Source organism: Girardinichthys multiradiatus, chromosome 2 (genome assembly GCF_021462225.1).
Source record: "Girardinichthys multiradiatus isolate DD_20200921_A chromosome 2, DD_fGirMul_XY1, whole genome shotgun sequence".
NCBI lineage: Eukaryota > Metazoa > Chordata > Actinopteri > Cyprinodontiformes > Goodeidae > Girardinichthys > Girardinichthys multiradiatus.
This window is the reverse complement of record NC_061795.1, coordinates 43666151-43692514: the sequence shown is the minus strand read 5'-3', so window position 1 is coordinate 43692514 and position 26364 is coordinate 43666151. Positions and strand designations below refer to the sequence as shown.

The 26364-nt window shown below is 44.2% G+C and overlaps 3 protein-coding genes across 4 annotated transcripts; 1 reads left to right on the top strand and 2 right to left on the bottom strand.

The window, feature by feature from the left end:
• The first annotated feature begins 618 nt into the window (after positions 1 to 618).
• On the top strand, positions 619 to 12668 carry gpia (glucose-6-phosphate isomerase a). The gene is made up of 18 exons (XM_047349282.1): positions 619 to 837; positions 2510 to 2600; positions 4459 to 4527; positions 4603 to 4722; positions 5021 to 5104; positions 5926 to 6072; positions 6174 to 6245; positions 6331 to 6375; positions 6673 to 6726; positions 7035 to 7095; positions 8446 to 8489; positions 9195 to 9347; positions 9510 to 9639; positions 9723 to 9799; positions 11262 to 11390; positions 11522 to 11597; positions 11930 to 11996; positions 12380 to 12668. Exons 1-18 carry the CDS (start codon positions 719 to 721, stop codon positions 12501 to 12503), a joined length of 1662 nt encoding a protein of 553 aa, XP_047205238.1. The 5' UTR covers positions 619 to 718; the 3' UTR covers positions 12504 to 12668.
• A 3052-nt stretch (positions 12669 to 15720) lies between these two features.
• Positions 15721 to 19356, bottom strand: mphosph6 (M-phase phosphoprotein 6). The gene is made up of 5 exons (XM_047348306.1): positions 19124 to 19356; positions 18042 to 18154; positions 17870 to 17960; positions 16876 to 16976; positions 15721 to 16545 (listed from the first exon to the last, which is right to left on the bottom strand). Exons 1-5 carry the CDS (start codon positions 19169 to 19171, stop codon positions 16410 to 16412), a joined length of 489 nt encoding a protein of 162 aa, XP_047204262.1. The 5' UTR covers positions 19172 to 19356; the 3' UTR covers positions 15721 to 16409.
• A 1079-nt stretch (positions 19357 to 20435) lies between these two features.
• On the bottom strand, positions 20436 to 25477 carry snx20 (sorting nexin 20). 2 transcript variants are annotated; one of them, XM_047348293.1, is made up of 4 exons: positions 25187 to 25477; positions 22686 to 22828; positions 21391 to 22000; positions 20436 to 20594 (listed from the first exon to the last, which is right to left on the bottom strand). In XM_047348293.1, the coding sequence occupies exons 1-4, from the start codon at positions 25242 to 25244 to the stop codon at positions 20590 to 20592; spliced, it is 816 nt and encodes a 271-aa protein (XP_047204249.1). In that variant the 5' UTR covers positions 25245 to 25477; the 3' UTR covers positions 20436 to 20589. The 2 variants fall into 2 exon arrangements, with proteins under 2 accessions (XP_047204249.1, XP_047204242.1); XM_047348286.1 differs by having other exon boundaries at positions 20436 to 22000.
• Between the last annotated feature and the right edge of the window lie 887 nt (positions 25478 to 26364).

The following is a 26364-nucleotide window of genomic DNA, read 5'->3' as shown; positions in this document are numbered from 1 at the left end:
CGAGAGGTCATATAACACGTCTGAACAGCATTCACATCTCAATGAGAGTTCTTTTCATTGGGCCAGAGTGGATCCGACGTTTCTCCTGTCGCCTCGAAAAACCTCAGCTGTGAACAGGTCGGGTCACCCGAACTGAGCGGTTCAGAATACATGTACTGAACTGTTTTCAAATATTTGAACTGTTCAAATCCAAACAAATTGGAGAAAAAGATCCATTCAGCTGTAGAAGTATCAGACTGCTGCGTCAGCGTGAAGAATTAAGATTTTATTATAAGCAGGCTGATCTTGACAAAATAAGTTGTACTGTAGAAACCATACATGTAGGATAGTAATACTATGTATGTTTGATTTCAATTGAACACTATTATAGTAATAAGTCGCAAATATTTGTAGGTTTTCATGTGTTTTTTTTACAGGTTGCATTATTTAGTTCGGTAAAAACGATGGCTGTTAATTTTTTTTACTCTAAAGTCTGAAGTTCAGCCTTAATTTGACACTCCATGCATCATTCCTGCACACTGACGCTATGTGATGCAGCCAATCACAGCAGAGCTTAGTCTCAGTGGGCGGGGTTACGTAGTGAGAGCTATGCTATGATTGGACATCAGTTTGACTGTTGTAGGCCTTTACTTCTCCACCAGCTGGACCGTCAGAGCAGTCTGAACGGTACCTACAGCCAGGTCGTTTAACATCCGAACACCAACACATCGCATCCACCATGGCCCTGAGCGCGGACCCAAACTACCAGAACCTCGAGCAATGGTACCGGACCAATGGCAAGAGCCTGAAAATGAGGGCCATGTTCGACAGCGACCCGGAACGGTTCAGGAAGTTCAGGTGAGACCACGAGAGGAACCAGTCTCGAGTCCCGGTTCTGGGAAGGCCCGGTTCCCGGCAGTAAACCCTAGTTTTACCTTGACAGAGAGTACTCAGGTTCCGGTGTTCACCGAACCGAGCCGCTCTAGATGCTCCTACTGGCCGTCACAAGGTCACTCCTCTGCTGCTGATTTAGCCCAATAATACCGGTCCAGATAGACAGTCCCGTCCGGACCTCAGCTGTCCGCTCTAACCGCATTCTTCCCCTTAGAATTCAATCGACCCGAACCGGAGAACTTGCGGTTCGGGACTTTTGGACCCACCTGGCTAACTTTAGCCTGTGTGCTAATGTCACAGGTTCCTTTATCGGACTGGGGCGTGTTCTGGTGCCGTAATTAATAAAAGTCCAAATGGGTTTGTTACTAGAGCCATCAACCGAACATGAAATGATCTCGGTGTTTTTATACAGTGGGTCCGGATCAGTTTTAGATTTATTTAACATTTTTAATCAGACTCTAGACGCCCACCTGTTCCTGGTCCAATCTATAGTTACCTTCAGGTTAACTTCAGACTGGACCATCTGGTGCCCTCCCGAACCCAGCAGTAACTAACTCTGGATATGAAATCAGGTCCGAACTCTTTAACCCAATCATTGGACTGTGTAAACCCGTTTTTGTTGCAGAAATGAACTCCGACCCCAGGGGTCTCAGCAGTTTCTCTACGGAGCAGAACAAATGCTTTGGACGTGTTCTGTAAATGGCCAGTGGTTCTGCTTAAAACCATCTCTATCTGAGCCGCTGGGTCAGAATCAAGCGCCTCTGACTGCAGCGGGCCAGCCTGGTTCGCTCCGCTCGCAGAGGAGACGCTGAGAGGCGGCTACGTGCGCACCCGCACTGCGCAGAGAGGATGCAGCTGCAGACGTGACTGAGCGCTTGCTGATGATGAAGAGGAGGAGGAGGATGCATGCCCTCGTGGTGCTGGGCAGCAATCTGTTCTTAACCGACTAGGTAGAACTGTTCGGACTCTGACACAGTTCTGGACCACAATCCTGGTTCACACACCCATGATGTCAGAGTTTATCTGACTCAGTTCGACTGTTGAGCTTCAGTCCAATCCAGAACTCCTGATCCAGGATTCCCTGAAATCTTACAGTGATCTGGATCAGCACTTCTCCAGAACCCCTGCAGGGAGTCCTGAGTCCGTGTTTGGGCCTCAGCTTTCTTTCTTGATCCTGAATATTTCTTTCCATCTGTGTGGATCAGTAATGGGCCGACAGGGAACGGGATCCAATCAGATGGTTCCCAGACAGCTGTGAGGTGATATGTGGCACGTCTAGGTTGTTTTCATTAATAAAGTGATCAGATGGAGAATGAATGAATGAAATCATGGGACAGAATCTGCACATATTGAGCTGATTCAGTTTGATTTAAAAACACCTGTAGAGAGTTTCAGATTTTCAGTTTTCTGAAACTTTATTGTTCAGTTTAGTTTCTGATGATCTGTTCTGACTCCCAGGTCAGGAGAACCTGCAGAGCTCCACCATCTGAACTAAATTAGGACTTATCAGATGAGCTGACCAGCATGTTAATGAAGCTGCTGGATGGTTCCTGTTAGTCACGTTTCTTCTCAGCTTTACTGATCTAACTATTTTATCTGGGATTGCCTCTGACAATGTTGGGCTGGTTGTCCACAGTACGACCCTGAAGACGGACGACGGAGACATCCTTCTGGACTACTCCAAGAACCTGATCAACCAGGATGTGATGACCATGCTGCTGGCCTTGGTGAGGAACTCTCTGCAGCTGGAAACTAGACTGATATTTCCATTAGACATTGCACTGATCAGGGTTTTCGACACTGATGTTTGTTTTTCTTGATTCCCGAAGAGCTGCAACACATCCAAACTTTGTTTCATTTTTGCATAACATGTGAGGGAAGTTACACAGACAAAATCATAAAGATGGAAGTACCAGGTTTAAAAGAATACAATGAAAAATAAAAATAAACGGATGAAAAACCATTAATTAAAGTTGGAACCGTGCATTTTTTACAGAATAGAGTGATGTCAGATAATTAGATTTAAGTGAATGTGTGTGCATCAAATCCATTCAAAGCATAGTCATGATAATCCTCATCCTCAATAATAAAATGCATAAATAATAATAGACAGATAAATGAAAGCTCATTTACTATTCCTGCCTCTAATAAAAACAATAATATTATTAATAATAAGGCCCTGACTAGTTGGCACTAGAGTGAAGAAAATGGCAAGATATATGCAATAATTATTATACTGGGATTTCTTTATAAGCAGCCCATAAATATATATTTTAAATTAATTTAGTTTTGTTTCAGCAGTTTAATTGAATAAAAAATTGACTGTATAAAGAGACTGCAGATCTTCTGATAGAGGGAGCAGTTTGATTCTAACAGGACATGAAGGTTTTAAACGATAATTCATGTTTCTGGATCAAAGCCTCTGTCCTTAACATTTCTTTACATTTTACAGAACTCAGAACAGAGAGCATGATGTTTGATGGCATGTTTATGGACCAAAACCGGTAGGAGACTTTAGATTCATGTCATAAAGAAGAAAAATAAACATCACATGCTTTAGTATTTGACTTGAAGATCACTGAAGACGATTCTGATCTGTGGCTGATTTCACCGTCACTGAACAACCTGAACAGTAAACCTGACTGATTTAATCTAATCCTCACAGATGTTTAACTGCACAGATGTTAGGTCTGACGGATATTTAACCTGGACCATAAACCTGACACATCTGATCCCTGCTCCTTGGAGCAGACGCCTTTTACCAGGTTTGACCCTGTGTGAGGTCTGCGGCTGCAGGAATGTCCGAAATGTCCCAACACGTCTTATCTGAGCTCAGCTGTCGATGTCGGACACGCTGTATAAACTGTGCAGGCTGCAGCTTCAGGGAAACGGGAACGTTACGACACTCCATGTTGAGCCACGGGGGCGAAATGTGAGGAAACAAAGCTTAGACTGAAACCACTTCCTTCTATCACCAGAGGCAGTGATGGAGAAATCAGGTTTCACCACTCGGTGTTTGTTCAGACTTCATCGCAGTTTTTCACTCCGTTTGGTTTAGCAGGAAGCTGATAAGGCTGCAGAAATTTTCATCACGAACTCTTCGGAACCATCAGAAAACCTTCAGGGTAAAAACGGCCCAGCTGCAGAGGAAGCTCACCCTCTCAGAACCAGCCAGCAAGCAGTTCAGCAACGAAACTAGTTACTGTCAAAACTCAATTTTTAGTCAGACATGAAGCAAGCTGGGAGCTGTTGTCCTGCAGCTCATTCACCTGTTGATTCCCAGATGTTCTGGAGAACTGACCCAGGGGAAGCCAACGGGGTCTTTCCTGCTGTAAACAGGATGTTCTTCATCTCTTTAATGGAGTAATGGAGATGATTCCTTTTGGTAATCAGCTGTAGATGCTTTACTTTGACAGATCTTTGTCTTTATGATAACAGGGTTCTGTTAAATTTTCATCTTCAAAAATAAGTTTGCTGTTCCATCATCAAATGTTACTGCATGATTAAAGCTTTCATGCAGATGAACAGGAAGCTGTGAAAATAAGACCTGTTCTGGTTCTAGTGTAACTGTGTTTCTGCGTTCAGGCCAAGTCCAGAGGGGTGGAGGAGGCCAGAGAGAAGATGTTCACTGGAGAGAAGATCAATTTCACCGAGGTGCTGAGCTTCACCTATCCAATTAATACCATGCGTGCGCGTTGGTTCTAACATACATGTTGTTTCCGTGTCCAGAACCGAGCTGTGCTTCATGTGGCCCTGAGGAACCGCTCCAACACACCGATCCTCGTTGACGGGAAAGATGTGATGCCTGAAGTCAACCGTGTGCTGGACAAGATGAAGGCTTTCTGCCAGGTGTGTGTGTGTGTGTGTGTGAGAGAGAGTCCCACGTCCTGATACGGGCATTGGTCAGACGTGGACTTGGATCACCGTGCATGTTCTGATCTGTGTTTCCGTCCCACTTGCACGAGCATCTGTTTGCTTGTTAGTCACACATGCATCTGCATTTGTGTGTTTCAGTGTGTGTGTCAGTCCCCTCCCTTGTCTGTGCGTCGACCTCTCCTGCACGAGTGTGTTTGTGTGCTGGTCCTACGTGCACGTGCATCCGTGTGTGTGTTTCACGTGCACGTCCTGATCTGTGTGTCCTTTACAGAAAGTGCGCAGTGGTGAGTGGAAAGGCTTCAGCGGGAAGAGCATCACAGATGTGGTGAACATCGGAATCGGAGGATCAGACCTGGTGAGCGAGCACACACACACTCTTGTTTTGCTATATGTAGTGAGGACCATGTGTTGACTCCTATTGACTTCCATTGATTTTCAGTCATTTTCTACCCTTTCTATGCCCTAACCCTGACAATAACCCTAAACCTAACTATTACCAGTGCATACCTAACCCTAACCTGAACCTAAAGTCAATTCACACCTTAGTCCTAAACCTAACCGTTAGCAAAATAGGTCGTGAGGACCAGCAAAATGTCCTCACTTTGGTACAAACGGTCCTCAATTTGATGGGGAAATCGGGAAAATGATTCTCACTGTGATGCCAAGACAGGAGCACACACACACACACACACACACACACACACTCTTCCTACCTCTAACTAATTGGTGAGCAGCAGTAAAACCTGATGTTTGGATCTTTGAGCGTCTCCTGGGAATAAACATGCAATGTCCTCCGCAGATCTGACACCAAACTATTTAATTTAGCAGCTCAACGTTCCGGCTTCCATAAACATTCCCAGTAAAATACGTCCAGACTGGTTTCCAGGGAGATGTAAACACTGAGGAGCCGTAAGATCAGTCGGGTGTAAATCCAGACATGATGCTCTGAATCCGCCCACCAATCACAGTCAGTGTTCATACCCTCCTGACAAATCAGAAGCTCCTGTCCTGTTCAATTAAAGTTTCTGGGAGGAAAAATCGAGCTGTTTCAGTTAGCAGTTCGGTTGTTTTACGGATCAGGACTTAATTTAACCAAACTCCGTTACAGACCCATCTGATCCAATTAACCCACCTGGATGTGCCTCAGAGCTGTCATGTGACTGTGTGTTCATTTAGGGACCCCTGATGGTGACTGAGGCTCTGAAGCCCTACTCAGCCGGAGGTCCAAATGTCTGGTTCGTCTCCAACATCGACGGGACTCACATGGCCAAGACACTGAAGCAGCTCGACCCGGAAACCACACTCTTCATCATCGCCTCCAAGGTCCGTGCACGCTCACTCACATGCACACGTACAGGCTGGGCACCTGACCTCCAGGTGTGAGATCATGTGTTACCTATGTTTGTTTGTTGGATCCATTTCAGACGTTCACCACCCAGGAGACCATCACCAATGCAGAGTCGGCCCGGGACTGGTTCCTGCAGGCGGCCGGTGATGTGAGTTCTGTTACCTGAAACCAGAACTGTCTTTGATCCTTAACCAGTTTTTATTTCCAAGTGATGCTGAGTTTGTGCTCCTCAGAAATCTGCCGTGGCCAAACACTTTGTGGCGCTGTCCACCAATGCGGTGAGTAAACGGGCCAGAACCAGGCCGTTAATGCAGCCGAGCAGCTGCACACAGATCAAAGTTTTATGGGTAGGCTGGTTTCAACTCAGCAGAACTGCTCAGTACCAGTAACACCCTGCTGGACCACAGTCTGATTGTCAGTCCTGCTGGTTCTGAGGGGATCTTCTGGTTCTGATCAGTCCTGTTTGTTCTGATTGTAGTCCTGAATATCAGTTCTGTTGCCTTTGATTGATCTTGGTGGCTCTAGTTGTCAGCAGAACAGTTCTTGTTGCATAACATGTCTGTCTGTCTCTTCAGGTCAAAGTGAAGGACTTCGGTATCGACCCAGCCAACATGTTTGAGTTCTGGGATGTAAGTTTGTGCTGGTTCTCCTTCTGCTCCAGAGGGCGGGCTCTGTGGCAGCTCTGACATTTGAACCTCACCAGGATCCCCCGGGGTCAGCAGGTTCCTGTTCATTGATCCAGGATCCAGGATAAAATAATTAGTTTCTGGGATTGGATCATTTGAGACGATCCGGGTCTGGTTCAGATTCACCGACTGCCACTGAGCTCTTACCAACTGCTGCTTGAAACAGACTGAGGCTGCTGATGCTTTTATTTTGAGGTGCTGTGCTCTGATTGGTGGAATGACTGTGTTCTGTCATGTCTGCTCGTTCTCAGTGGGTCGGAGGTCGTTACTCACTGTGGTCGGCCATCGGTCTGTCCATCGCTCTGCACGTAGGTACGTCACTGGGCCGAGGGGGGTTTCAGATTCTGGTCTGGTTTAAAATCCAAGAGCTTCAGCTGAGGCTGCTTTCAGACCGTAGGAGCAGAATATAAAGGTTCTCATTCGATCCTGTCAGAGACATCAGCAGGTGGGGCTGGGTTCTGACTGAAAGAGGCAGAACATCATTAGCAGATGGATTATAAGCAGGTCTGAAAGCAGGTCAGACTGAGACAGTTTATAGGAGGCCTTCAGATCCTGATGGAGATCTACATGATGCTTTTGGATACAAAGGTTCTCCAATGTTAGCAGGTTCTGCATAAATGTCATTTTAAATCACCTTTCCTCACACCTGAGGTTCCTTCCTCAGGTCTCCTGCTTTAGGTTCCCGCTGCTGGTCTCCTGCTTTAGGTTCCCGCCTCAGGTCTCCTGCTTTAGGTTCCCGCCACAGGTCTCCTGCCATAGGTTCCCGCCTCAGGTCTCCTGCTTTAGGTTCCCGCCTCAGGTCTCCTGCCATAGGTTTCCGCCTCAGGTCTCCTGCTTTAGGTTCCCGCTGCAGGTCTCCTGCCATAGGTTCCCGCCTCAGGTCCCCTGCTTTAGGTTCCCGCCGCAGGTCTCCTGCTGTAGGTTCCCGCCGCAGGGCTCCTGCCATAGGTTCCCGCCTCAGGTCTCTTGCTTTAGGTTCCCGCTGCAGGTCTCCTGCCATAGGTTCCCACCTCAGGTCTCCTGCCATAGGTTCCCGCCTCAGGTCTCCTGCCATAGGTTTCCGCCTCAGGTCTCCTGCTTTAGGTTCCCGCTGCAGGTCTCCTGCCATAGGTTTCCGCCTCAGGTCTCCTGCTTTAGGTTCCCGCTGCAGGTCTCCTGCCATAGGTTCCCACCTCAGGTCTCCTGCCATAGGTTCCCGCCTCAGGTCTCCTGCCATAGGTTTCCGCCTCAGGTCTCCTGCTTTAGGTTCCCGCTGCAGGTCTCCTGCCATAGGTTCCCGCCTCAGGTCCCCTGCTTTAGGTTCCCGCCGCAGGTCTCCTGCCGTAGGTTCCCGCCGCAGGGCTCCTGCCATAGGTTCCCGCCTCAGGTCTCTTGCTTTAGGTTCCCGCTGCAGGTCTCCTGCCATAGGTTCCCACCTCAGGTCTCCTGCCATAGGTTCCCGCCGCAGGTCTCCTGCCATAGGTTCCCGCCTCAGGTCTCTTGCTTTAGGTTCCCGCTGCAGGTCTCCTGCCATAGGTTCCTGCCTCAGATGTCCTGCCATAGGTTCCCACCACAGGTCTCCTGTTTTTGGTTCCCGCCGCAGGTCTCCTGTCTAAAGTTCTTGTTTGTGTTCTGATTTTGAGTACTTCAAATCCTAAAAATCTTCTTCTGTTTGTGTTTTAGGCTTTGAGAACTTCGAGCAGCTTCTGTCAGGAGCTCACTGGATGGTAGGAGAACATATTTCAATTCAGATCTTTACTTTAGAACCAGAACAAAACACTTTGTCAGTTTGTGTGAAGTAAGGGTTTATTAGTAAACAGGAACATGGTTTTGGGCTGTAAATGTTTTAAACTAGCTTGTCACTCAAAACTGACAGATCTTTGGATCAAAGGTTCTGATTATACTGCTAGAACCTTCGAAGGGGTTCTGTCTCCAAAGGTCTTGCTTAGGAAGAACAGGCTGGTGTTTTGGGACTGCAGGAGCAGTTGACAGTTGTCAGAACTCTTTTGGTTCCTGTTGCAGGACACCTGTACACTGACAGGATGGACCGGTCCAACCTGAATGGGGGTGCTGCTGAGAGCCAGAACCTTTTTAGTGTGAGTTCACCTGTGATGGCCACAGCCAATCAGAGAACTCGCTTGCCTGATTAGCCTGGGGCAGAAGTATGACGGTTGATCCTGATTGGTTCAGACAAAAAAAGCTTGATTATTGTTCCTCTGTGGTTCTGACAAACTTCTCAGCCAGAACCAGTTAACAGCAGCAGGATGTTATGTTTATCTTCAAAGTCGGGAATAAAAACTTTAGAAGTAGTAAATGTTCTTGCTATTTGTATCATTTTGGAAAATGTTTTTGTTTTTTAATAAAAATGTGATTTTAAATTGGGGTTAAACTGCTTCAGCTCTCTAACCCCCGTCCCGCCCCCTTTTCTTCAGGACAACCATTTCCGCAACGCCCCTCTGGATCAGAACGTCCCGGTTCTGCTGGCCATTCTGGGCATCTGGTATGTCAACTTTTTCCAGGCCGAGACTCACGCCATGCTGCCGTACGACCAGTACATGCACCGCTTCGCCGCTTACTTCCAGCAGGTCAGTGCGTCATGATCAGCCGTTTGAGGTTCTGTCGGATCTCTGCAGACACCAGCAGAGGGTCAGGGGCACGTTAGGGGTTTTTATTTTACTCCTGCGGGGTTGGTGGGTGTCATCGACCCGTTTCAGACTGCTGACCTGCAGCCTCACCTGTGTTTCCAGGGCGACATGGAGTCCAACGGGAAGTACATCACCAAAGATGGCAGCCGTGTGAATTACCACACGGGACCAATCGTGTGGGGGGAACCGGGGACCAACGGACAGCACGCCTTCTACCAGCTCATCCACCAAGGTGACTCTGACTGGGTTTACTGGGTTTGCTAGTTCCTCTGTAGCCACTGACTATTTATCACTGATGAGATGTTTGCTCCGCAGGCACTCGGATGATTCCTGCTGACTTCATGATTCCGGCGCAATCCCAGCATCCAATCAGAGACAACCTGCACCACAAGGTAACACGGACACTGGTTTGACTGGAAGGTTTACAGCAGGGGCAGGAAATATTCAATATATTAAATAAATGAAAAAATTAATAAATTATGAGTTTAAATGTACTTAAGGCTGCAGTTATGCCATGTAACCTGTTAAAGCCACACCCACCTGTAGCCGTTTACCTGTCCTGTTTTTAGCAAACCTGGTGCTGTAATGGTCCACCCGGGCTCCCGTAGCTGCTCTAACAACCACAGAAAGACTTGATATGTTTGCAGCATTTTATCAGCTGGCCTCAAACATCCAAAAATCAAATGAATATTTAAACTAATTAATACAGCACACACTTAATTGGTGAGATGTCTGACTCTGTCCCCATTAAAATGACATATAAATCTAAAATAAGTAATGTTTTACAGCCTTTAAACATGTAATTTTAGGAATGTTAAACAAAGGCTTTTTATAGATTCACTTTACAGCTTTTAGAGAGAATTTGTTCCCCCTGCCAGAAGACAGTAGCTCCGGTCAAACTACGCCCCCTGCTGGGAGAAACTGGAACCTGCTGAGTCATGTTGGTTTTAATGCATAATTTAACGCAAAACTATTCTTAGTCTCCGCAGATTACTACGGAGCCCGCGAGGGGACATGGGGGAATTTTTTTCTTTTGCGTTATCTCGCAATACTTTGTGGGAGACCCGTTTGAGATTTATTGAGTTTTATTTTAAAATCGGCCTTAAATAAAAGGATCTTCAATCAGACTTAAAGACAGTTATTATCCACAAGCTGTCAAACTGCTGAACTCTGGACAATAATGCTGCACAAAACCACATCTGTGACACTTTATTTGCTTATTACTGCTGCATGATGTGTACTTTTTTTGCACGCCACTTTTGTTTTTATAGTGATTTGAACGGTTCTTCTTATCCTAAGCATTTAATTGCATTGTTGCCTGCGTGTTAACCTGCATATGACAAATAAACCATATTAATGCCATATCAGTGTTTGTTTTGTGAGCAGTTTGTCATCTGTGCTGCTGTTCCAAAATGCACAGCTTTCTCAAGGTGATTAACAACTTTTGCGAGTGAATGCAAAAGTATTGCGTGGGAACGCAAAAGTAAAAGAAATCCCCCATGTCCTCTCGCGGGCTCCGTACTGTAGTAATCTGGTCACTTTGTGCAGTAAAATAAATATATATTTTTTATATGCCTTTTTTTCCCAGTGCAGCTTCCCTAACATTGCTGGTTTGCTTTATTGTTCCGGTTTAGCTGCCTGACCACCATTTGTTCAATGCTGAGCACAATTAATATTTTATTTCAATGTCACCTCCCAGATCAGCTAATGCTGTCATTATTCAGCAGCTGTTGTTACATACAGAGGTTTACCTCTGAGCATCTATGTGTCTGGTGCGCTAGCTTTGTGAGAAGGGCCCCAGGTTGGGTCCCTGCAGGTGTCTCTCCAGGCATTGACCTTCTGTCTCTGTTGTAGATCCTCGTGGCCAACTTCCTGGCTCAGACTGAGGCTCTGATGAAGGGAAAAACTGCTGAGGAGGCTCGGAAAGAGCTGGAAGCAGCGGGAATGTCAGGAGATGCTCTGGGGAATCTGCTGCCACACAAAGTAATTGACACATCTGTTTTACTTATCTAAGGTTTATCATCTGCAGATCTTCCTACTCTGTGAAGATGCTGGTTGTTTTGTCTCAGGTTATGAACCTTAACCTGAACGTTGACTTTTCTTCACTTTTAAAGGTTTTCCAAGGGAACAAGCCAAGCAACTCCATTGTTTTTAGGAAGCTGACTCCGTTCATACTGGGAGCACTGGTTGGTGAGTACTGGGAACTCAGGAATTAGATTTGTTCGATAAAAGGTTCAGATCCTGGAGCCCAGTGAAGCTCCACACTGATGTTTTCAGATGTTTGGCTAAACTTGCTGTCAAGTGAGAGTTTTAACCAATCAGATTGGAGCAGCCAGAAGCTTATGGGTCAGTTTTAAAAGTAAAATCACTCATATAAAAATCAAAGAAATAAACATTTCTATAATTTGTCATCATGTAAAATGGGTTAAAAAGTGGGCGGGCTCATCTTAGGGCAGATCACTAAACTTCCTGGTTTAAATGAGCAGCTGATCTAGGGTCACGTGACCTGTTCTGTTTTTCAGCCATGTATGAGCACAAGATCTTCGTCCAGGGCGTCATGTGGAACATCAACAGCTACGATCAGTGGGGGTGAGTTTAAAAGCTGATGTCCTTAGGTGGTGGTTTGTCTTTTACCCTCATTCTGACAGACGGTCCTCAGATTGTCCACAGCCTGATCCTGGAAACGTTTATTCTGAAAGACTTTGACTTCCTGCAGCTGTTGATCCTGATTGTTTCAGGCTAAATAAATCATAGTGTTTTGATTGTGGTTCTGTCGGGCTCTTTAGCCAGAACCTAATAGAAGCAGGACTGTCTGAAGTTTAATTTTCACTTACTGTCCTCTGTAGTGGATCAAACGTCACATTGATGCCCTGCAGAACATTTTTTGGGGGGTTTTTTGCCATCAGGAACAGTTGTCTGTTTCTCTTTGATGATGCGTTCTGTGACATCACACTCGTTATCCTCCCCCCCAGGGTGGAGCTCGGGAAGCAGCTGGCGAAGAAGATCGAACCGGAGCTGAAAGACGCCTCTCCAGTCTTGTCTCACGACTCGTCCACCAACGGCCTCATCAACTTCCTGAAACAGAACTTTTCCTGAGCCCCGCCCACCTCTCTGTCCTGCTTTGTGATTGGCTGAACCACGTTGTTTGTTGTTAGTGAGTTTTCAGGTGTTGCTTTCAGTGTTGATCTGTTCAAATGTTCCTGTAAGGACCCTCTGACTCATAGCTGAGACTTTCACAATAAAAGCGCTGTCTGTCACTGATGCTGCTGCAGGTTGATTCTGTCTGATCCAATTCTGGTGCCAGTGACCTCTTCCACCACTGTTGACACCACTGTCCTAACACAAATTTCCATTTCAGTTTAACACCAACATGAATTAACTGTGGATTATTTTGAAAATCTTTTCAGAACTCTAACCACAATTATTTAGTTTAGGGATGGTAATCATTACTTTTTAGGAATAAGGAATTTGAAGTGTTGAATCCTTAAGCCTTAAGATCTCAGTGCTGCATTTAATACAGTCGACCATAATATTCTCTTAGAAAGGCTGGAATATGCTGTAGGGATCAGGGGAACAGCGCTAGGCTGGTTTAAATCTTATTTGTCTGACAGATTCCAGTTTGTTCATGTAAATAATAAATCATCTTTAAACTCCAGGGTTAATTGTGGAGTACCACAGGGTTCAGTACTTGGGCCAATTCTCTTTACTATATATATGCTTCCAATAGGTCAAATTATCAGGCAGCATGGGATACATTTTCACTGTTACGCTGATGATACTCAGCTTTATTTATCCATAAATCCTGATGAACCCAACCAGTTAGATAGACTACAAGCATGTCTTGAAGATATAAAAACTTGGATGACTTTAAATTTTCTGCTTCTAAATTCAGACAAGACAGAAGTTGTCGTCTTTGGACCGGAGTCTTTAAAAAAGAAACTGCTTAGTCAATCACTTAACCTGGATGGCATTAAATTGACCTCTGGTAATAAAGTAAAAAATCTTGGTGTTATTTTTGACCAGGACATGTCATTTAAATCCCATATTAAACAAGTTTCTAGGATTTCCTTCTTTCATCTCCAGAACATTGCCAAAATTAGAAATATTCTGTCCAGGAGTGACGCTGAAAAACTAGTCCATGCATTTGTTACTTCAAGGCTGGACTATTGTAATTCGTTACTATCAGGATGTCCACAAAATACAGTTAAAAAACTTCAGCTGATTCAAAATGCTGCAGCAAGAGTTCTGATGAAAATTAAAAAGAGAGATCATATTTCTCCTACTTTAGCTTCCCTTCATTGGCTCCCTGTTAAATCCAGAATAGAATTTAAAATTCTCCTCCTCACATATAAAGCCCTTAATGATTTAGCTCCATCATACATCAGAGATCTGATTGGTCCATATGTTCCTAACAGAGCACTTCGTTCTCAGACTGCAGGTTTACTGGTGGTTCCTAGAGTCTCTAGAAGTAGAATGGGAGGCAGATCCTTTAGTTATCAGGCTCCTCTCCTGTGGAACCAGCTCCCAGTTTTAGTCCGTGAGGCAGACACCCTGTCTACTTTTAAGGCTAGGCTTAAAACTTTCCTTTTTGATAAAGCTTATAGTTAGAGTGGCTTAGGTTATCCTGAGCTATCTTCCTTATTTTTTACCTCCGTCTTCTTCCCTCCCTGTTGGTTGGAGTAAGGGGGAGTCAGGTTTAACCTGAACCAGCTCAGTTATGGTTGAGGTGCAAACACACCCTCCATTTCTGCTACCTGTATGACCCCTTCTCTTTTCCAATGGTTATAATCAGTCAGACAGAGAGAGGTATCCCAATCATTGTGGTTTTTAGTATAACAATGACCATCAGTGGGCTCTAAATGGACAAACTGTCTACTTTTAGAGGGCATCGTCCGAGCTTCTGCTGGCAACAACTTAATGCTCACCCTCTACCGAGGATCCACATAGCCCTGTCTTTTAGTGTTTAACACTTTCTCTCTCCTAAACATGGCTACTGACTGAGCTTTTACTGTAACTAATTATATGTGCTCTCTTTCAGACTCTAACCTTGAAAACTGGCTCAGAGTTTATCTGTTCTTTCTTTCTAGGTGAAACGACTAAAGGAGCTACATCCATTAACATTTACTTTTCCTTCCCATAGAAAGTACTCCTGGATTGACATGTGTTGTGAATTGGTGCTATATAAATAAACTAAATTGAAGGCATCTGGCAGTTTGCATGTATAGTTGGCTTTTTAACAGTTTCCTGTCATTTTATTTTGACAAGCTCAGGAGCATTTTATGTAGAACAAAACATGGTTCAGTTTAATGTAAAAGCCTCTAACCCAAGTCTTGGTCGGAGTGTGAAAACTGTGTATATATACAGGGGTTGGACAATGAAACTGAAACACCTGTCATTTTAGTGTGGGAGGTTTCATGGCTAAATTGGACCAGCCTGGTAGCCAGTCTTCATTGATTGCACATTGCACCAGTAAGAGCAGAGTGTGAAGGTTCAATTAGCAGGGTAAGAGCACAGTTTTGCTCAAAATATTGAAATACACACAACGTTATGGGTGACATACCAGAGTTCACAAGAGGACAAATTGTTGCATTCCCTTGGCCCAATACTTGTGCTAGATGGGTGCGTCACTGCCAAGGACTACCGAACCATTCTTGAGGACCATGTGCATCCAATGGTTCAAACATTGTATCCCGAAGGCGGTGCCGTGTATCAGGATGACAATGCACCAATACACACAGCAAGACTGGTGAAAGATTGGTTTGATGAACATGAAAGTGAAGTTGAACATCTCCCATGGCCTGCACAGTCACCAGATCTAAATATTATTGAGCCACTTTGGGGTGTTTTGGAGGAGCGAGTCAGGAAACGTTTTCCTCCACCAGTATCACGTAGTGACCTGGCCACTATCCTGCAAGAAGAATGGCTTAAAATCCCTCTGACCACTGTGCAGGACTTGTATATGTCATTCCCAAGACGAATTGATGCTGTATTGGCCGCAAAAGGAGGCCCTACACCATACTAATAAATTATTGTGGTCTAAAACCAGGTGTTTCAGTTTCATTGTCCAACCCCTGTATGTAAAAAGTCCAGATTCTGAGTATCTCGAACTGGATCAGTGCATCTTTCTAATAAAGAGCCTGAAGCAGCAGCAAGAAAAAGGGACTCTGATGAAGGCACCATCAGCCTTTCTTCAGGAAACGTCTGGTTACTTCCTTCTTACTGACAAACCAACACCTGCTATGATGGGTTCTGTCAGAACCAAGTGGGAAGTTTCTGGAACATCCTTTTCCATTCAGGAAACACAAAGGTTTCAAACATTTAGACATGTTGGGTTTTATTTAAAATGACTTCTGTTTGCTTCATTCGTATTCTTTTCCTTATACATCTTCACAGATAACCTGAAGCGTTGCAGCAGCAGGGATTTAAAAATGAAAAGTTTTAGGCAAATTTTTTTAAAATATGACTCAAGTTCAGGAATAACTCATTACTGCTGAAGTCAGCTCAGTCCAATCAGGTTCTGAAACAGCTTCACTGTAACACATGGGAATAACATCGGATCAACCAGCTGCAGTGACTGAAGCCACCTGAACTCAATCAGATGCTGTTTAGTTCCTCTGGAGATTCACTGCAAAGCTTTAGTGATGCAGGAATTCAACCAGCAACTTCCCATCAGCCTCTGTCAGAGAATAAGAGTCCAAATGTTTCACAGAGTGTGAGCTCTCATCTGTCTTCTGATTTCAAATTCTTGAAGCTTCTGGGGGTCACAGCATCCATAAAATACACAAACAGCCCTGTTTATACACACACACACTGCAGCCTCTCGGGGTTTCAGGGTGAAGCGGCTCACCTTGCTCCAGGTCAGAAGGAGAACTGGTGGATCTTCCAGCGAGACGAGCAGAAATGTTCCTTTTAAAACTCGATCAGTAACAGCAGAGGCGATGAAGATTAAAAACAGCGTCCTCAGTTTGCATTCCCAGTTTGTTCCCCCTGTTAAAATTTTTTTCAGTCCTGAGGTTTCAGGAAGGCTTTCTTTGAGTTTTTCTCAACAATGTTCTGGTTGACGTCGTCCTCGTCCATCGTCGCTCGCTCACGCTTCTTTGCAAACTTCTTCTTCAGGGTTCCTACTAAGCTCTCGTACCTGAAACACAGAAACAAGGAAGCTGTGAACCCGAGCTGACCAATCAAGAGTCATGTTGGACCAGTTCATCTTGAACTGCAGAAGAGCCTCCAGAGATGAACATGTGAGGGTTAAACCATACAACGGTCATCCTGTCAGTGGCAGCAGCTAGTTTAACCAGGCAGACTGAACCTGAGGAAGCTCTGACAACATTCAAGAGTGTAAGAAACATCCTGCAGCTTTGGACAGAGGAGGAGGATAGCTGCACACCAACCAACATAAAACATCAGAGTAAAGGATGAAGGACGTGAGGAGACTCAGTCTGAAGATCTAGAAAAAACATCAGTTTACCTCAGAGCCATTTCTTCATCTGTGACGTCTGTCTGCATGTGGCTCACATCATCCTCCTCTTCTTCCTTTTTATCTTTAGGATTCAGCAATGCCATCAGTTTCTGGGACAAAGGGAAGGAAGCATGGTCAGACTGTCCTCAGAGAATCACTTTAAAGTAGTTAAAGATCATAATAAGCTTCACATTCTGTACTGTAAGTTCTACCCTGTTTCTGTGCAGAGATTTATGGGAAACAATTACAAAACTGCAATAAAGTCATTATTTTTCTTCGCTATAAGAATAATTAACAAGGTTGGGTACCTGGAACACAACCAAAATGATTACAATTCATGGATATAGTTGAACCACAGACATCACTAATTATGCTCAAAGCCCAAAACAACCAGCTACCAGAAAACATTCATGAACTGTTTAAGAAAAGGCAGTTAAGAGGTTTAAATTATTAAACGCCCATCACCTGAAAAACAAGGAAAACTTTCTACATTTCTGTGTTTGGGGTGAAGCTCTTGAATCGTTTGAATGGAGCTCAAGCAATGTCCAAACATTCAACTGTTTAAATCACAGTATAAACAAGGATTATAATGGATATCACACTTAAAACATTAAGTATTATTATTATTGCTGTTGTTGCTTTTAGACGTAATAGTATTGTTGCTAATATGTAAATATAATGTATAATATATTCTTTGTAAATATGGAGATATTTCTGAAAGGAAATATATGACCTATAACACATTATTAAGAAGTTTCTTCATGTAAATGGGAACAGATCAGCGAGAAAGTGTGTCGGGTAACTGGGCGGCTCACTATGAATTAATTCTTCTTCCCACCACTGGAATATAAACACCAACTTTAACAATGTCACCATTTCTTTTGTCTTGTTCTTTTTCTTCTTTTTTAAACATTTTGTATGTTCCATTGCATATTCAAATATAAATAAAATAAACCGGGACTGGTTCTGTTGGAGCTGCTGGTTCTGATCTGAAGACACAAACCTCCACCTCTGGATTAAACCCTCTGAAGGACAGGCGGCCATAGAACAGGTCCTCACAGGGCACCAGACTCTTCTCCTCAATGATCAGGTTCCTGAAACACAACATCATCAATATGATCAATAATCTCCTGAAGCTGATCTCAGACCAGCAGCTCCGACCTTCTGGTACGTACTCTTTGGCTTTGAGCTCCGGTAGGTCCAGGTACCAGTGCTCGTCACTGATGATCCTTTTCTCATCTTCTTCCAGCTGCTTCTTCGTCTCAGCGTCCAGCCCTCTCTGCATGAACTACAGAACAGAGAGCGTCATCTGTTACTGCACACAGCTGGAGAAAAAGCCTTGAACATTTCTCCTCTTCTGACTCCAACCTGGAATCCTAAACTTCACATCTCAGATAGAACATTTATGATCCAACACACCTGTAGAACCAGAATAAAAAATAGGTAGGAACCACATTAAACTGCATCATTAGGCTGCTTGTTCCCAGCAGCTCATCAGAGACAGAGTTAGAGAAGGAGAATGGATCTCAGGTCAATGTTCCTACCAGGTCCTGTCCTGTTGGCTGATTTTAATTTATTTGCTTCCATCCAGGTCACACGACAGAAATATTTCTCATCTAAAATGTATTGTCAATTAATCATCAGCTTCAATCTGAAACAGAAATTCTGAAATCACACCGTTTCTCAATTATCGAGTCATTTTAGGGCTCAGTTCTTTGAATGAAAACGGCAAAAATATTTGCCAAAATCTATAATAGTCTTTATAATTTAATAAAGGTTTTGTCAAACAGAGTGATGTATTGTCTTCAGATGAAAACATGAGAAAATAAAACACAAAGAAAAACGGAACAATGGCATAATAAATGAAAATGCTAAAAGCTGGATTACAGATTGAAATAATAATGTTTAACAGTTAAAGGAAAGTCTGAACAAATGGGTTTTTAACCTTGATTTAAAAGAACTCAGAATTTTTCAGCAGTTTTTAGCCAATTACTGGATTTAATCTGGATCTAAATAATTGCACATTCTGGGATTCAGACATTGAGACTGCAGATCGTTTCCTCTTGTTTCTGTTTTCACGGTTCAGCTCAGTGGTATGATCTGTAGACTAAAGCCCAACACTTCTTACTATTATCACCTTTGACAGAATTTTCAGAATTTGAACAATCAAGTCAATATGATCAATGATAAAAATTACTTAAAAAGATACTTATAGTGTGTAAAGTACTACTTGCTAACTGTGGATGCAGACTCTTACCTTCATCCTCAACAGATTTTTAGACAATCTCACCGAGTCCCCCGCCATCTTTGATCAGCAGATCAACAACCTCTAACTAACCCAAACTAATTAAACGAACGTAGCTAATTAGATTCTAAATTATACTCTTGGTGTTTTGATGCTAAGCTACCTGTAGCAGTTGAGGACCACGCTGCTCAGTCTGATGAATCAAGCCCCGAGCACCCGCAGCGGTAATCAGCCCGGTATAATCAAACACGATCAGCTTCCGGTTGTTCTCGGTGTTTAGCGCCCCCTCCTGATGTGGAGGAGAAGATTCTCGATTCTTTTACCGACGACACGTCAAAACGTCCGCCATGTTGGGAAGGAAGACGTCAGCCATTCACCGTCCAATGAACCGAAGGTTTGTTGTTCTAACAAGATTGGAGGCTGGTTAAATTTACCAAAACACCAAATTAAATGTTTTTTTTTATTCTAGAGGTTTAATATCTTTCATTCTGTACAACAATTTTTTTGGACCAAAACCATATTGAAATAACTGAAAAGTGTTTATATGGAACAGTGAAGAATTGTGAAATTCACTTTTATGAACCACCCACCTCCCATCCATAGACTACTGGAGAAAGGCACCAGCTTCCCCGTGACCCACTTTGGAAGAAGCAGTATAGAAAATGACTGACTGACTGACTACTATATACATTGATCAGCTGTTTTTTTGAGGTTCTGCTGGATATTTGTATTCAGAAGCTGAACTTTCACAATTACACGTGGGAAAATCCACTTTAACAACCCAAAAGTTAGAATTTGAGCCAGGAAAGTTTCTTACCAGTCGTAAATGTAAAATCCAACATTTAAAACCGGTGCTGGCCTCAGAAATGAGAGTTTATATCTCATAAAGTCATCCCGCTGAGACATGTTGGACCTCTGTCTGTTGCAATTTTATAGAAATATCAGTTTGTATTCCTAACAGTGGGCTCAGAACACTGAAACCTTTAATTTGCAATAATATCCAAAAACAATTTCTCGAACTTTACAACTGTTTTTATATAATCTATTCTGATAATCCTGCATTTACAATTTTATGAAATGTACTATTCCAGCTACAGGATGAGAAGTAAACTAAAACTATTGCTCTATCATGAGTTCTCAGTAGAACACAAGTATTTTATGGGAAGAGAACAATAATCAGTACAAGTTGTTTTTAATGATAGTAAATTCAATTCAATTCAATTCAAAAATACTTTATTAATCCCAAAGGGAAATTAAATGTTGTTATAGCTCATATTATGAAGGTTTCCTCAAAGAGCCGTTATAGATGCTGATGGCTGTGGGCAGGAAGGATCTCCTGTAGCGCTCCGTCTTACAGCAGATCTGAAGAAGCCTCTGACTGAAGACACTCTGTTGTTGTAGGACAGTCTGATGAAGAGGATGCTCAGGGTTCTCCATAATGTTCTTCACTTTATGAAGTGCTTCATATCAAGTTGATCTTAACCTTTTGAGAAATGAGAGAAATGTCTGGATGTTTTTTAAAGCTGACATCGCCAGTAATTGATAGTTAGAACCAGCTAAAACACGAAGGTCAGATTGATCATTATTGACCAAATTAACTGAATATTAAAGGAGCTCTGGGATAACAACAACAAAAAGAAGAATTTCTTCCCTAACATGCAGGTGTAGGACAGATGAAACAGAACACAGGAAGAACTTCTGAGAACAGGACGGGCAGGAAACACTCACACCTCAGTCCAATAGATGGAGCCATTTCCTCTTTTAGATTGTTTTACAAACAGAAGAAGAGAAAGACCTGTTGACCACCTAATAGCTCTATTGTTCTTGGGGATCACAGCTGATGTTTTGGGTTTGGGTCCGTTTTAGAAATTATTTTTATTCACAAGTTTCAGCTGCATGAAACTATTTCATTTGGCATCAAGTCTCAGGTTTCCAGTCAATTCTCATTTCCAAGTTTTTAGTTGGGTCAAACAGCTTTCGTTCAGGTTCTCAAGTGTTTCAGATGTTCTCAGGAACTCTAACATTCCTGGTTTAGGTTCCCAGTTATTTCAAACATTTCTATTTAATGATCTCAGTGGACTCAAATGTTGTTTTAAGGTCTTTGCTCCTGTTTCAGGTTCTTAGGCAATTTACACATTCTGTTAAAAGGTTCTTATTTGAACCACACTTTCTCTTTACAGGTCCTTAGGTACTGTAAATTTGGGTTCTTGCTCTTCCTTAGATGAACTTGTGGATCACCACCTCCTTCAGGGATTGGAAGCACACTTCCCCTCTCTCACCGTTTCTGAGGGCTGTCAGCTCATCCTGCAGCTGAGCCACGGGACGTCCCAGCTGGTACCCCAGGTCCACCAGTAGCTCCAGCAGCGCCGCTCTGTAGTGCTTCAGTCCATAGCGTCTCACTGGAGGGAGAGCTCGCTGAGCAGCTGAAAACGCCTGCTCTGGCTCATCCAGGTCCCGGTAACATACTGCGATGGCAGACAGGGCGGGGACCGTCAGGGTGGACTTCTGCCATGGCAATAGCTTTTCCTGGATCTCCAAAACCGTCTGCAGCAGCTCCAGAGCCGCCGTGAACTGCCCAGCTCGCAGGAGCACATGGGCCTGCTTCTGCTCGTGCTCAGTGAAGAACTCCGAGAAGTGAGCGGAGTGTCTGACACAGCGGGTGGCGAACAACTTGGCCAAGTAGTCCTGGAGGGCCAGGCGCCGCTCCAAGATGCTCTCAGGGTTGAAATTCCGTGTCAAAAGTTTCCGGGGCAGAAGAACATCCTCCAGCTCTTCATTAAACTCCTCCAACAGTTTGCGGTGAAGCTGGAAGAAGTCATTGTAGCGGCGTTCTACGGAAACACGGCAGGAATCAAAGCTGCCAGAGCGCATCACCACGATCTGATACACCTGCAGACAGAGAGGAAGATTCTGTGAACATGTTCAGACTCAAATAGCTGATTACTGACCAGTTCTGATACAGTTTGTGGATGCTTTTTAGATTTTATAGAAGGCACACTCAGGAAGAGACCCCGGTTTGATCTTAAATTTTAGGAGAACTGTTGTGGGACTTGTCTTCTGAGCTCCATCTGACCTGATTCTCATTCTGAACCAGAAGAGCAAGCATTTTCTGACATTCTGTCCTGACCATCCCACCTTGCTGTTCCTCCTGACCATCCCACATGAATGTTCTACCAGGACTGAGCCTTCTGACTGTCGCAGGCGACTATCCCAGGGGGCTGTTCAACATGAGTTTCCCTCCTAACTATACCCTCTGACCGTCCATGGTGACTGTCCCACATGACTGTGTGTCTTGACTGTCCTATCTGACTGCCCCTGTCACCTCTGCCCATTGGTTGTTCCACCTGATTGCCCCACCTGCCTCTCCTTTTTGACTGTTCCAACTAACTCTCTCTCCTGACTGCTGCGCCTTACTCTCCCATTAGACATTTTCTTCTCACAGTCGCAACTGACTCACAATCTACTGTCCCACCAGACTCTTTCTCCTGTCTGTCCCCGCGGACTATCCTAGCTAACTGTCTCCCTGATTTTTCCAGGTGACCGGACTCGATTGTGTTTTTGCCGGTTATCTCACCACATGTTTGTTCAGCAGCTGCTCCACAACTCGACTCGATGGGATCTCAAACAGCAACCGGACAGGTCGCTCATTTTGCTTTTCCAGCTTCAAGTTCTTTTGAAGCTCCTTAGTGGTTAAGCCGGAACAACCGGGCCTTCCACCTAACAAGGAAACAAACACAGATCTGAATCAGATTTAGGAAATCTGCTTTACCCCAATAGTCAGAATGGATAAAACCCTCTCATCTGACTCTGGAGCAGTTTTATTTCTGATCTGCAGAGGTGGCTTACCAGGATTCAAACCAACAATATGGCCTAAAAAAATCAGTCAGAAAGTTTTCAGGATATAGGATCATCACCTGTAGAGGGGGATATACACAGATTTCTTAATCATGGTTGGCTCAAAGAGCTGTTCTCCAAGTTCCCACCCTGCTCCTCAGAGTTTCAGATTCTGAATCAAAAAATGTAAATTTGTTTGATTCTGTTTGTTTGAAATTTAAGCTCTGTACAAGCGGAGCAGGAGTTTGGTCCGCATTGCCGGCACTAAGTCGGACCTGTTCCCGGTGCACGTTGGACTACGACAGGGCTGCCCTTTGTCACCGGTCCTGTTCATAACTTTTATGGACAGGATTTCTAGGCGCAGCCAAGGGCCGGAGGGGGTCTAGTTTGGGGACCAGTGGATTTCATCTCTTCTTTTTTCAGATGACGTGGTCCTGCTGGCCCCCCTAAAGCCAAGACCAACAGCATGCACTGGGGCGGTTCGCAGCCGAGTGTGAAGCAACTGGGATGAAGATCAGCTCCTCCAAGTCCAAGGCCATGGTTCTCGACCGGAAAAGGGTGGCTTGTCCTCTTCAGGTTGGAGGGGAGTTCCTACCTCAAGTTCAGGAGGAGTTCAAGTATCTTGGGGTTTTGTTCACGAGTAGGGGAAGAATGGATCGTGAGATCGACAGACGGATCGGTGCGGCTGCTGCAGTAATGGGGAAGTAATGGTGAAGACAGAGCTGAGCCGAAAAGCGAAGCTCTCGATTTACCGGTCGGTCTACGTTCCTACCCTCACCTATGGCCGTGAACTTTGGGTCATGACCGAAAGAACGAGATCCCGGATACAAGCGGCTGAAATGAGCTTCTTCCGTAGGGTGGCCGGGCACTCCCTTAGAGATAGGGTGAGGAGCTCGGCCATCCAGGAGGGGCTCGGAGTAGAGCCGCTGCTCCTCCACATCGAGAGGAGTCAGTTGAGGTGGCTCGGGCATCTATACTAGATGCCTCCTGGACGCCTTCCTCGGGAGGTGTTCCAGGCACGTCCCACCGGGAGGAGGCCCAGGGAACGGCCCAGGGGACGCTGGAGGGACTATGTCTCTCGGCTGGCCTGGGAACACCTTGGCCTCCCCCCGGAGGAGCTGGAGGAGGTGTCTGGGGAGAGGGACGTCTGGGCATCTCTGCTGAATTTGCTCCCCCCGCAACCCGGTCCCAGATAAAGCGGAAGACGACGAGTACGAGTTCAGATTTAAAAGCTATCCTTTCTGGCCTGAAAACACACCGGCATCCTTGGATGGACGGACGGACATGATGGAGGGATATTCAGCTACCCAGAGGTTTGGCATTCCTCAGGTAAGTTTCATTGCTCCACCAGAGCAGGGAGAAGACACCTGGGCCTGCTTCTTCCATGTGGAGTCAGTAGTTGTTTAACATGAGGAGCAAATATGTAAATATGAAAGTGAAGCTGTTCTGAATCTGAAGCTATCTCTGTTCTCGCCCCGTAATTTTAAAAGCTATTTTATAGGGTTTCTGTACAGCGCTGCGATGGTTTTGTCTGTGAAAGATGCTGAAAACTAATGACTTTTTGGACGTTTGTGGACCTGGAAGCTGTGTTGAGCTTGTGAAATGTTTCTCTGTATGGTTTGTTCCCCTGACTGAATGATTGCAGCATCTGAACATCAACAACATTCACCTTCCTCATTGGTTTTTGGGGAAATGCCCTGAAAACTCTTCTGCCTTGCTTTTAACCTTTTCCGTTGTTCAGAACAGCACAAACTGGTTTTATTCTGTACTCAAACTGGAGCTTCTTGATGCCACAGTTTTACTAACTTTGAGCTGATGTGTTGCTTCAAAAGGAAAAGATTTGCGGCTTTTTCTTGAATTAAACACAGATCTGCAGTTATCTTCCAGAACCTCCTGCAGTTATGAAAAATTTTTTATTTTTATTTTTCATCTCCAGCATCCTGGTAAACAGCAGGATGAACAGAACCAACTTAAAGCCCGGGCTCAAATGTAGTCCTCAAGGTCATCATGATGAAGATGGTTTTATGAACCTGCTGGATGAACCGGTCTCGGTTCTTCTTTCGCTTGATCACTGAGAACATTCAGGTTCTGCTACAGCTGTTCTTTAACGCTTGAACCTTCTCTGTGAACCTGGAGAAGTTCTACAGGTTCATGTCAACCCTGTAGAACTTTGACTAATCAGACATAAAGCTGAACTGTCCCTTTAACAGCAAACATGCCACAAGACAAATGCAGCGGTACCTGCAGTCATTGGATCCAAGTCATTTGGGTCTTCAGAGCCCCTCCCTGGTTCTGCCATCGGTTCTTTGCAGCTGATCCTTGAGTGGAAAAAACCAGAGGTCAGATCTGCAGGTGAGAGACATCCACGTTCATGTTCCTCTCACTAAACTGGATCTCTCAAAAAACTACTTCAATCATACTGGTTTTATCATTAAACTGGTTCTGGAACCAAACAGGTCTGTTGGAGGCTGAGAAGCTCCTGCTGACTGTCCTGCAGTCAAGAACTCAGAACATGTTTGTGTTCAAAGGAGGAAGTTCTTCTACAGATAAAACAGGAACTGAAGGAAGTGAAACCAAGTCCAGCTGCAAACAGATAAGGAGCGCTTGATTTAGGGCTGCTGACACAGCAGACGGGTGGAGCTAATTCCAGAGAAAGTGAAAGAGAATCTCTTGGTTCTGCAGCTTAAACTGAAGTCAGGCTCTGAGAAAGTATGAATGGGAGGAGGCACTGGATCCTCTCTGATCTACTGGGTGAAGTCAGAACTCCAGCAGTGCTCCTCCATCCACACCCCCATCTAACCAAACCAAACCATGGCCATGAGCTCATGAGCACCTGGCTATAACTGGACCAGTTTGGTTATCCTGTAGATGAATATTGGAATAAAAAGGCCTTTGTGATTGAATATCGGAAAATAATTTATGTCCCCAGGTTTTAGGGGACAGTTCCGATGTTGGACAACTTCTACATCCAAACAGCACTTTCTAAAATGAGCCAGAATTTATTAATTGAATTGGTTAGAAGGAATCCACATTCCAATTTCAACACAAAAATTGAGTTAATCTTGACTTTAATTACTCTTCAGAACTTTAATTACTCTTACTGTTAAAATTAAAAAGAGAAACAAGAAATATGTAAACTGATTTAGGTAAAACATTTTCAAATTGACAGAAATCCATGTTATAAGACCTTTTTTCCATTAAAAAGTTGAATTACTATAATCATATTAAATAAATTACAATATGTGTTTAGATGAGGCTAAATCATTATAATTAAGAGAAATAAAGGCTGAAAAACATCTGTTTTTAAATAATCTATATAATGTGGCGCCACCAAGGTGGGGTCAGGTAGGGCACGGGTAACTTCTACAAATTTGCTGCTTTTCTGTTATGACTTTTGGACCTGGTGTGCCACAGCAACA

Excerpts from the sequence above, each read along its gene's own strand:
- gpia (XM_047349282.1), top strand. The coding sequence starts at position 719 with ATGGCCCTGAGCGCGGACCCAAACTACCAGAACCTCGAGCAATGGTAC. Across the intron at positions 7,096-8,445 it reads GTCCATCGCTCTGCACGTAG|GCTTTGAGAACTTCGAGCAG; the intron begins GTACGTCACTGG and ends TTTGTGTTTTAG. Across the intron at positions 8,490-9,194 it reads TGTCAGGAGCTCACTGGATG|GACAACCATTTCCGCAACGC; the intron begins GTAGGAGAACAT and ends CCTTTTCTTCAG.
- mphosph6 (XM_047348306.1), bottom strand. The coding sequence starts at position 19,171 with ATGGCGGGGGACTCGGTGAGATTGTCTAAAAATCTGTTGAGGATGAAG. Across the intron at positions 18,155-19,123 it reads AAAATCTGTTGAGGATGAAG|TTCATGCAGAGAGGGCTGGA; the intron begins GTAAGAGTCTGC and ends TCTGTTCTGTAG. Across the intron at positions 17,961-18,041 it reads CCGGAGCTCAAAGCCAAAGA|GAACCTGATCATTGAGGAGA; the intron begins GTACGTACCAGA and ends GTTGTGTTTCAG.
- snx20 (XM_047348286.1), bottom strand. The coding sequence starts at position 25,244 with ATGGCAGAACCAGGGAGGGGCTCTGAAGACCCAAATGACTTGGATCCA. Across the intron at positions 22,829-25,186 it reads CTTGGATCCAATGACTGCAG|GTGGAAGGCCCGGTTGTTCC; the intron begins GTACCGCTGCAT and ends TTTCCTTGTTAG. Across the intron at positions 22,001-22,685 it reads AGCTGCTGAACAAACATGTG|GTGTATCAGATCGTGGTGAT; the intron begins GTGAGATAACCG and ends CTCTGTCTGCAG.